The following is an 11,428-nucleotide window of genomic DNA, read 5'->3' as shown; positions in this document are numbered from 1 at the left end:
GCACAATTTTTTAAATTTATCGAATAAAAACATGAATTTTCATTCAATAAATTCCATGGACATTTGTCTAGCAATATTTCATTCGTGTTTATATTTAGCTTTCAACACGTCCAAATACATTTTTAAGGTATTTTTATCACCGTTATTTTTAAGAACTTGAAATAATGTATTTCCTTGATCATTGCGAGCATTTATTACAGCTTTGAACTGTTTAGAATTTATTGCTCTTACTTTGTTAACGATCCTGATATTACCATTTTCCGCGTCCACAAACAATTCTTTCATTAATTTTAACAAACTGATAATATCAGGATCAATAGAAAGACTAAACGGCGTCTTGTCGTTATTATTTTTCGCGTTATACTCTGCGCCGTGTTCCAGTAAGGTCTGAAAAATTTTCAAATTATTATACTTAGCCGCAATGTGAAGTGCCGTGCTACCGGTCTTAACAGTTTTAGTATTAACAAAATTATATAATTCGTCGCGATTTACATGCTGCAAAAGATTTTTAACAATCTGTTCGTGACCTTTGAAAGTGGCAACGTGCAACGATGTTTTACCCTGGCTATTAACCGAAGCAGCATCTGCTCCATATTTTAAGAACACGTTTACGATATCTGCCTTGCCACTGTCAATACTGTTACATAACAATACGGAGCAATTCAAATCTGCAACAGTAACATCAGCACATTTTTCAAAAAACTGTTCAATTACTTTGACATCATTATGCTTCATCGCAAGTATTAACATTCCTCTTACAATCCTTATAGTCGTTTTAGTATCTGGATGTTCTAGCCCCAATATCATCTTGTGTCTTTTAATTACATCGCAAAGTATTTCTGAAGCTTCGATATATTTTAACTGAAAAATAAGTATTGAAGATATGTTACCCTTTGTTGAGAGTGTCTCTTCATGATCTTCCCCCAAATTCTTTCGGTAACCGTGATATACCTCCCGAAACATTCTCAAAGCTTCTTCGAATTCTCCTCGAGCTAAAGCTACTAGAGCTAAATTATTTTTTGCCCTATGGGTATAATAATGATTAGGAAGCATAAACTTAAGTTTATTATAATTTTCTTCAAAAATTTGCCGTGCTATGTCGAATTTCTTTTGAGTATAAAACACCAAACCCATATTATTTTTAGTGTTTAAAGTGGTCGGATGATCATCTCCGAAACGTTTTCTTTCTATTTCATATTGCCGCTGGAGAGAACTAAGAGCTTCACTATTCTCTGCTGTATTGCAGAGTGCTTCAGAAATTTCAGATATACGACCGTTTATAGTTGTAACCACAGGATGATCCTCTGTAAAAATGCGTTTCCATTTACTTAATAATTCAGTATAGTTCTGTAAAGCAATTTCATATTTCCCTTGATAATATAATATGTGTGCTTTAGTTAAGAAACTATGCAAAGTGTCAGGATGCTCAACACTTAAAAGCTGTTCTCGTTTATTCAAAACATCCTGACAAATTACCATTGCCTCATCGCATTTGCCTTGTTCTACTAGTGTTTGCGCAATGGCATTACGAGTTTCTAAAATCTCAGGATGGTCTGAACTAAGAACTTGTTTCTGCAAATTTAGTACTCCTTGAATCACATTAATAGCATCATCCAATTTGCCTTGCTTAAGAAGTACTGCGCCTATATTACTTTTCAATGTTAAAACTAAAGGATGACACTGGTTTAAAGTTTTAGATATAATGTCATATGCTTCTTGCAACATTTTTAAGGCTTCACTATACTTTCCTTGTTCCACGAATATACCGGCAACTAGATTTTGTGTATGCAGTGTGTCAAAATGATTTTCTCCCAATATTTGTTTTTGTGTTGTATATACCTTTCTAAGCATTTGTAAGGCTATATCATATTTACCTTGTTTGCAAAATACTGCAGCTATGTCAGATTGAATACTTAGCATCTCTGTATTTTTATTACAATACCCGTCGTTAGCTAACAAAGCATCTAATGCTATATGATAGTATTTTAAAGTTTCGTCATATTTGCCTTGGTGAAAGAATACCAAACCGATATTATATGCAACAGCTATAGATTCCAAATAGTATGGCTCAGCAATAATTTCGTTCAAAACTTTTTGAAAAATTTCACCAGCTATATTATAGTTTCCTTGGTGCATATGTATCAATCCCATAACATTTTTTGTCATCGACAAATGATATCGAACAATGTTGTTATCTTGTGATAGGGTATTTAACAAAGTCAAAAATCTCTGGCAGAATGAGAATGCTTCCTCGTACCTAACGCTCATCATAAATTCACGAATTATAAAATCTGCGACAAAGGCATACTTTATCACCAGTGCACTACATTTCTCTGTATAATTCCAAACAGATATTGCATGATTCATATTTTCTATATTTACTCCGTTGTCGATGAAATATTTTAAAGCTTTTGTTAAAATTTCTTCGTCTTTATTTTCATATTTTAATCTTCTTCTTATTACTTCCTGTACTAATTTATGTATACTAAATGCCGTACCTTCTAAATTAATTATTGAATACTGTTTTAATAATAGGATAGCAGAGCCTACTTTGTCCTCACAGTCTATAATATTTACAAATATTTTTGTAGATATATCTTCAGAAGCTAAGTAAGATGCGATACCTAATATTATTAAAGCATTACTACCATTTTCACTTTGACTTATTATATCAAAGGTAATATTCCAAGTTGTGACTATTGTTTCAATATAATCATTACTTGTGCCTTGACTTTCAAAACATCCTACCTTTTCATTATACTTTTCCAAATAATTGTCTATTTTAAACTCTGAACCCACAATTTTTAATTTCTCATCTTCTGTTTTTATATAAGATACAGTTTGTTGTAACGCTAAGGGAAAGCAATGTAATTTCTTTGCCAACACTCTAATAACATTATCTTGTACATCAGTTTCTATCTTAAGGGATTTTTTAATGAATTCTACAGCTTCGTTCTCCTTAAATATATCTAATTCTAATATGTGCACATTACTTGGCCAATATTTATTGCGAGAAGTAATTAAAATATATGATTTATTAGAGGAGCATGGTGAACATGGCAAAAAATTTTCTATACCATAATCAAATTCATTCTCACTTTTATATTTTACAGCATTATCAAAAATAAAAAGACATTTACTAGCAGACAAAAGCTTATATACATCCTCAACTATAGAACATATTTTCTTTTCTTTATTATCTGCATTTATCGTGCTAACCCCTAACTTGTCAGAAGCTAATCTGTGAAAAGATTCCACAAGTGTTTGGTAACTTTCGACGTTTATCCATATAATTTTATTATCATATTCTTGGCTGTACTGATTGATATATCGTCTAACTAATTCGCTTTTACCTACTCCGCCAAGACCGCTTACGCACACAAATTTGGGTATGTTTTCACTCCTATTTTGCAATATGTTATGTAAATCAGACAATTCTTTATCTCTTCCAACAAATGTGCATGTTGGATCTCTGATATTAAACCAAATGAGAACTCCCAACTTGGCTTCTTCCAGAAACTTTTTTCCTTCCTCGAAGGAAAGGAATCTATCTCCACCTTTATCCATCAACCAATTCAACATTTTGCGAAAAAATTTATTATATACATTTTCTGTGACAAGCCCTGTGACAAGAGTTAGTCGTTAACTACTATGCATCTACTGTAGGACTGAATGCCCACTAATTCTTACCAACTCGCTCATTCTAACGTCATTGCAGAAGTAGATAAATGCGTTTCCCTTATTGACAAAAATAATCTCTTCCTATTAGCCTTATCATATTGCTCCGTGCGACAAAGCAAACAAAACCATCGTGATAAATAGGAAGAGCATTAACAAATTTAACTGATAAATATTACCATGAATTGGATTATTTCCAATCTTTTGCTTGCTTTGAATTTTATTCTTTTGCCGTGACTCTAATTTCTTAAATGTAGAAAATTCTAAAACCTGATCTATGTTACTGTTACACTGATAATGTTCCGCTACTGCGTTTTGATCTGCAACCTTTGACTTTAAGGATGTTTCTAAAATTTTTAAAATATCTGGCCTATTAAGAGGTCGAACATAATCTATTAAAGTCTCAATTTCTGTCCTTTTAATGTTAATTCCCTGTTTCCTTAAAAGTAGCTTAATAATTGCGTCATTGTTACTTTCAATGGCCCAATATAGAGGTGTTTTTCCATCTGTGTCTTTAAAATTAATATCTATCTCACCATTTATAAGACATTCTACTTTATCATAATCATTTTCACTTATTGCAATAAGTAATTCTCTATTATTGATACTCAATCTTCTTGCAGATTTTCTGTTGAGCATGTTAGATTTATTAAATTTATCATCCGGAGATTGAGACATTTTACTTAAGATTTATTTACATGAAGGAGTAATCAATTAAGTTATTAGTCGTCTTAATAAATAAACAAGATCAATATGAGATATTTATCAATTACATTTAGGTATATTATTTAATTTCCTACCTTTGAATTTGTTTTATAGGTTATAGTATGGTTAATAAGAAACTTTAATCTGGAACAAAATACACAAAAACTTACGGGAATGTACTTGAATATTACTCTAAGTCATATTATTCTTTCGTAATACACTGCATTGAAACACACAAATATGTTCTCCTACTTTTGACACAGCAGTAGTATGTGGAATAAACTAGACGAGTTGCGACGTCAGAACGGATGACTCATTTCTTGACGCGATTGCACTGTCGCACGTCGTGAGTACATCCTCCATCGCCTTAACACTGTCAGCAAACACCCAAGCGTAGCACGCGATTTAACAGTTTGCACTAACTCAAACTAAAAGTACCTCATATTACAAAAGAAAGGACTGACTTCTTATCACTGACACCAAATATTCAGGTATGTCGACCACCTCAGTATGGAACACGACCCAACAGTCCCCAGCAACTAAGGTAACTGGCATTATAGGCCTAGAACCTCCAAAGGTGAAGGAAGATTAAGTTTTGCACGCATGTGTGTCGCATGTCATTTTTATTCTTCGTCTTCCCATATGCGCGTAATTCGACTTCACATGTATCGATTGTGAATTATCGGAGATCCTACCGACACTATTTTGACGCTTATCGTAGTTAGGAATACTGTCGTCACGTGTTACGCATCCCGTCAGGACCGGGCCCTGTGACATGAGTTAAACGTTGACTACTATTCGTTACAAACGAGAAATCCGCCGGGCAAAACTTTACTGTCGGACCGAATCTCCACTAATCCTTACCAACTCATTTATTTTAACGTCATCGCAGAAGTAGATTAAACGCATTTCTCTTATGGGCAAAGATAATCTCTTCCTATTAGCCTTATCACATAGCACCGTGTGACAAAGAAAGCAAACAAATCTATCGAAACAAAGTGAGTCAGACGCAAGGAATAGATGCAAGAGCGTAAACTCATCCTTATAGCATTAACTTCAGATTCTTCCGGTGAATGTTCATTTCCGAATTTTATTTAACTATACTTGTATTTCATACACGTATTAAATACGTATCCAGTATTTATGAAGTATGTGAGAAAAAAATCATCTTTTGTTCGTGCAGTTGTACTTTCATATTCGCAGGCTTGCAATGTATTATTCGAGAATGGGGATTTTACGGATATCTTACGCCTATGGTAACGTCTTTCGTTACCGCGGCTGGAGATAGTGGTTTCTGTGAGTCATAGAAGAGTGGGATCAACGAGCGAACATGTCAGACGAAGTGAGCGGAATATCCCCTTTGCCCCACCATTGATACATTTGTCATCAAACAATAACGCATAGTAGCATTCATTTCAAGCTCAGACGATTGTGCCTCGCGAAAATACGACTTTACATTACAGCGTTTCAAGTCACGGTATTTGTAGTATTTTAAATTATAATAATTTATACTTATACCAATTAATCAACTAATGTCATTTTTGTGAGAGAAATCTTTATTTTTGACGGTGTCACTTTGCATCGGATCTATTTTTGCTTCGAAGAAAATTGATAAGCTGGATAGTTCCTTGTAACTAGGCTGTGTGACGCAATGGGCTGGTATTGTAGAGCCTATGGGAACCTTGCTGAAGGGTTCGTAAGGTCACATTTCAGTAGTCCAGCACGCATTCCAGGAAAACTCGAGCTTCCGTTTATACCGTTCAGAAATTTAAAATATAATTAAGAGTAGAAATTCTTGTTGAAATTTATTAATGCGAGTTTACCACAAACTGGTTCTTTATCTCTCCACATTAGTTTCATCCTTATGTCCAGTTCGCTCGTTTTGTTCGGTTTATAGCTTTTCCCAACTCGTTCAATACCGCAAGTTGCTCCGAATTCACAATGAATGGACTGTCTGCCTCGTTTTTCTCGTTACACGGTACTTGTTAGAGATGAAGAAGTTGCAATGTATTGTCCGAGTTTGACAAGTTAGCAATCGGAAAGAATGCGGGGCTAATCGATCGTGAGTTGTTTAATTTTTCTAACGTAATCGTAATGATAGATCACAAGAATCTTTGTCATTGAAGTGTCATAGAAAAGTCAACTAGAAAAGTATGAAAAATTTAGAAATTCGGTAATTCTTTTGGAAGTTAACAGATTCCTGAAGAGAGTACTCTAACAAAATAGCTATGATAAATGTACATGCAACAAACGTGTTCAAAGAAGTTTCAGTGGTCGAAAAAATAGGGAAAGTGGCTGCTGTAGATGATATATACCCTGAACTCCGTATCTCTTTCCAATGCGTGGGCAACTTTCACTGCTGACCATTGTCTTCCGGCGGGAGAAAGCCCTTCGTTGGAGTTCTAGGAAGATATCGCTGAGATCCAAGGATAACAGCCACAGATGGGGATGCTTAGACGCTAAGCTGAGGTGGCTGGTTCGGAGCTCACATGGAGAATGCTAGTCCTTCGGGTCACCGATTTAGTTGAAACGTTGCAGGTTTGTAGATATCGTCATGCAGTTTGAGAAAATCTATCATTATGGCGGCAACTACTTATTAATTTTTGAGATATTTACGATTAAAGTTTTATTACTTCCCTAATTATAGATTTATTTCTATCATTTTTTAAGTGAAATCAAGAACAACAGTCAAGAATTTCTATACTGAAGAAGGGAGGTGTGATTCGCGTCCATAATTGGTAGTTTTTTTTAATCGATTTTTATTTTGTGTTCATTTTTCGTCTATGAAAACATTGTAAATAAACAACTGTAAATAAAATTTCTTAATAAAAAAATTTATTTTTTACGCTTTCTTATGCATGTATATATTTATTACAAAATAATTAGAATATTGTGCAAGAAAAATACTTTTCTATAGTAATCTTATTTACTACAGAAAATGTAAAACCTATCACTAATGTAAGTATTAATTATTAAATTAAACATTGTATAAGAATGTTGCCTATAATTCCAACTTTGCTGTGCAGCTATAATTGTTCATGAATTAATTAGAAAAACTTGGAAATTTATTAATTTTCTATTACCGATTTGATTTTATAAGAGGTGTTGAGAGCATATAACCAGAAGAGGTATCAAGTTTGAATAAAAATTTCACCGCTCGCGATCAGCGCCATCTATGATTTTGGACCCAAAACTCAGAAAAGTAATAGGAATACACAATAGGCGAGGAGGTCGTCGAAGAGCTCGCCACGTGACAGATAAAGACACAAAGGGGATAGAAAAGGATAGAAGGGCTCCGAAAGTGAAAAGTTAATAAATTGATCAATTTCCGCAATTAATTTATGAACTTTTATAATTGCATTGCATAGCTGAAACATTGAGCAACATTCTTATGTAATTTTCGTACATAATTTGTTACGAATTAGCTAGTTATTAATTATTGTTTGATGGCGTCCATGATTTCGTAACGACAACCATCACGATCTTCCGTGAAAATAAATAATACTAAACGAAACTAGAAGCAAAATGTGAACAAAAGTTATACATGAAGATGCCATAGGATGTCCTTTATATAATGCGTGCATGAAGGTCATAATTTGATTACGCAGAAGATAGTAATTAATGAAAGGCCAATGGTGTCTTCGACAATTATTCAAAAACTTCGTAGAATAATCATTAATAATTAATTAATTAAGGACAAATTTATATCGAAAAATATATTGAAAAGTTCTTGAAGGATCTGTCTTTATGATGCAATTATAAAAGTTCATATATTAATTACAGATATCGAGTAATTAGTGAATATTCCACTGCCGATTTGATTTATTAAAATATATTAAGAGCACATAACCAGAGTTAGTAAACTGACATCAGAGTCATCTATGATTCTAGACTCAAAGCTCGAGTTCCGTAACGAGAACATAGATGACACTGATGTTAGTTTACTAACTCTGGTTATGTGCTCCGAATATATTTTAATATATTTTAATAAACTAAATCATAAAGTTTTCTACATTCTTCGATAAATTCAACCCAAACAGCGATTTTAATTAGACAATCAGCATTCGTTTCTTTATCTGACAGACGACAAATATGCAAAGCTATGCCTTTCCAACGCAATTATAAAATTTCATAAAATAATCACAGAAATTGAACGATTTGTTAATTTTTCTCCAAGTGAACAGGCGAGTGCATGGGAAATGAGAAAAAATTACAAACAAATGTCGGAGGCATTGTTGTGTCCATGCAGGTGTTCCTGCATCACGAAAAGAATGTAAGTATTTGTATTAACATAACCTTTAGTTATAATTAAATAGTGTAAGTTAGAAAAGACAATATTCTATTGAATTAAACAGGCACGTGCAACAATAGGAAAATATTGGACTCATGGAATATCATCAGCGTAGATGCCAAGAATCATACTTTATAGCGAGAAAAAATTGGAGCAGCAATATAAATATGTAAAGTATGATATGTCTATTGCATTCTAGGTCGGTTAACCATATGACATTCAAGATACAAATCTTTGATGGTCAAATGAAAATTCAGAAAATGGAGATGGTTTAGGCAGACAAAAAGGAATACAATTAATTTAGGTGATGGCCTCTTATAACAAGATATGGAGAATACAGTGCGATTGAAAGGTATGTTGTGTTTCTGATATAAATGAATATTAATATCAGTGGTCAAAATCAATGATCATCGCTAATGTGTTAAGTTTGAAAAAAAGGAATGAGAAGAGGAAATGTGTAATATGTCAAATCAAGAAACAGAAAAGAGGCAGCATATGTATCAAGAGAGAAACATGTGTGGCATTGACTTGCAAATATGAAGGTCATTGAAGAGATGGGGAATGAACAATTAATAATTGTTATGAAAGGTAAAGTTAAATTGAATATAGAGTATAAATTTTGCATTAAGGCAAAAATGTCTAGTAATATCTACAGGGACTTGGAAACTATAAAAGAAACAATTATAACGGTGCTGTGGCACATCATGGACTTGATTGGGCCAGTAAAGCCAATGTCAAAAGGTGGTAAAAGGTACGTCTTATCTGCTGATGATTATTCGAGAAAAGAACCATTTGGTTGACTGATTTATAAATGACTAAAGATTTAATATGAAATATTATTGATTTAGGATTTTTTCCATTATAGGAGACTTATGAACACGAGTAATATTTATATGCAAGAGCCAACCACTAAGGATAAAGTAATAAGTATCATTTTATAATATTTCAATGGATTGTATGTCTGTTTTTCAAAATTTAACCGATATACAATATTTACTTTCTAAATTTCTATATTAATGTATTAAATAATTTCTAGTTTGAATTACAATAATAAATAATAAATTTTAATAAATTTTATTTTATATGTATTTTACATTAATCAAACCAATATATTTCTCAAACTAGGTTGTAATGAAAACAACTGTTGGTGATATTGAGTTGGAATTATGGGCAAAAGAAACTGCAAAGGCATATAGAAATTTCATACAATTATGTATGGACGGTTATTAAGGTGACGCTATCTTTCATAGAATTATCAAAGAATTCATAACACAAGGTGCTGATTCCACAGGTACAGGAGAAGGTGGTAAAATATATCGACTATCATTTAAAGTGAGACTATATTTAAAAATAAAATGAATTCCTTTTTTATTGAAAAATAATTATTGAATATATCTGTTTTAGGACGAATTTCATACACGATTACGTTTTTGTCGACAAGATTTAATTGCTGTGGTTAATGCTAGAAAGATGACAATGGTTCCCGATACTTCTTTATTCTTAGTTCTACGCCAGATCTGCAGAGAAAGCATACAATCTTTGGTAGAGTTACTGGAGAATCTATATATAGTATGCTTGAACTCGAAGAAGCACTTGTAGATGAGGTAAATTTAATGTTTGCAAGAATATGTATCAAGAATTCATATAAATATAACATTTCCTCTGTTTTGTAGAATGATAAACCACATTATCCTCCAAGATTGATAAAAACTATAACATTGAACAATCCATTTTCTGATATTATGCCATGAATAATAGTACAGGAATGTGAAGAAGTAAAGGACAGTTTAAAAACTAAAACAGCAGCAGTATTATTCATTGCAATGTAAGATTTTGTTACAGAGGTTTCAATCTTTTATCATTTGGTGAAGAAGCAGAGGAAGATGAAAAAGAATATGCGATATTAAATAAAAAGTTTAGTGGTAAGGGCAAATCAACTCATGATCATTTAACTGATCAAAAATTAAGCTCACACCAGCTGTTGAACCATATGGACTTGCAAATAAATAAAGGAAGAAAGGCCGCAGTAGTGATTGGGAATGTGACGACCAAGTAAAAACTCAAGAAGAATTAGAAGTTGTAAAGAAAGAGGAAGAGTTAGTTTATTGTTTATATTATAACTATGTTATAGAAAGTAGGAATTTTCATTGATTGTCTCCTATATTTATATTTTCAGAGCAATGAAGGAAAGGATAAAAAATACATTGAGAGATACTGAGATACAAAAAAGGAACCGAAGAAGGTACAAAATTATAAAATAGATGATGTTGAAGATGATAAGGGTACAATGGAAAATGAATAGGGAATAAAAAAACTCCTTATGAGGTTTAGTACAAGAGAAAGCCGAGGAGATACACGATAAGAGATATCAAGAATTATTAGGATAACTCGTGTATTCGAATATAATAATTTATCATATGTCTGTAAATATTGTACATACATATTTGGTCATTATAGTGATAATTATTACGTGATATGTATTACGAAACATCTTTTTCTCGCAACGGTCCCTGATACGGACATCTACTCAGGTTCTAATGTTTATATGTCATTGTTTATTTTGTCGTTAACAATTAACGTGTATATGTAAAACTTTCAAAGTGAATAAAAGGTATCTATACATGTAACCATCGCAGTTTCATTTTCTTTTTACCAAGAATAAAATCACGCATTTTCATCAGTGACTTCATGTTCAACGGGCTATTAAGAGAGTAAGAAAAAGGAAGAAAAATGTGTTATACTTATTTATGTTCA

General features: G+C 32.6%; 1 protein-coding gene across 1 annotated transcript; it reads right to left on the bottom strand.

Moving 5' to 3' along the window:
* Positions 1-78: 78 nt before the first annotated feature.
* LOC108553263 (uncharacterized) lies at positions 79-4,356 on the bottom strand. The gene is made up of 3 exons (XM_017908087.1): positions 3,858-4,356; positions 493-3,623; positions 79-387 (listed from the first exon to the last, which is right to left on the bottom strand). The coding sequence occupies exons 1-3, from the start codon at positions 4,354-4,356 to the stop codon at positions 79-81; spliced, it is 3,939 nt and encodes a 1,312-aa protein (XP_017763576.1).
* Positions 4,357-11,428: the final 7,072 nt, after the last annotated feature.

Source organism: Eufriesea mexicana, unplaced genomic scaffold (assembly GCF_001483705.2).
Source record: "Eufriesea mexicana isolate 0111107269 unplaced genomic scaffold, ASM148370v2 scaffold9781, whole genome shotgun sequence".
NCBI classification, from domain to species: domain Eukaryota; kingdom Metazoa; phylum Arthropoda; class Insecta; order Hymenoptera; family Apidae; genus Eufriesea; species Eufriesea mexicana.
Note: the sequence above shows the minus strand (reverse complement) of the source record. Positions and strands in the feature narration are given on the sequence as shown.

Bases quoted from the DNA above. Each gene is read 5' to 3' on its own strand.
- LOC108553263 (XM_017908087.1), bottom strand. From the start codon at position 4,356: ATGTCTCAATCTCCGGATGATAAATTTAATAAATCTAACATGCTCAAC. The intron at 3,624-3,857 runs GTAATATTTATC...CTCTTGTCACAG, and splicing joins TGGAAATAATCCAATTCATG to GGCTTGTCACAGAAAATGTA. The intron at 388-492 runs GTAAATCGCGAC...AAAATTTTTCAG, and splicing joins TTAAAAATCTTTTGCAGCAT to ACCTTACTGGAACACGGCGC.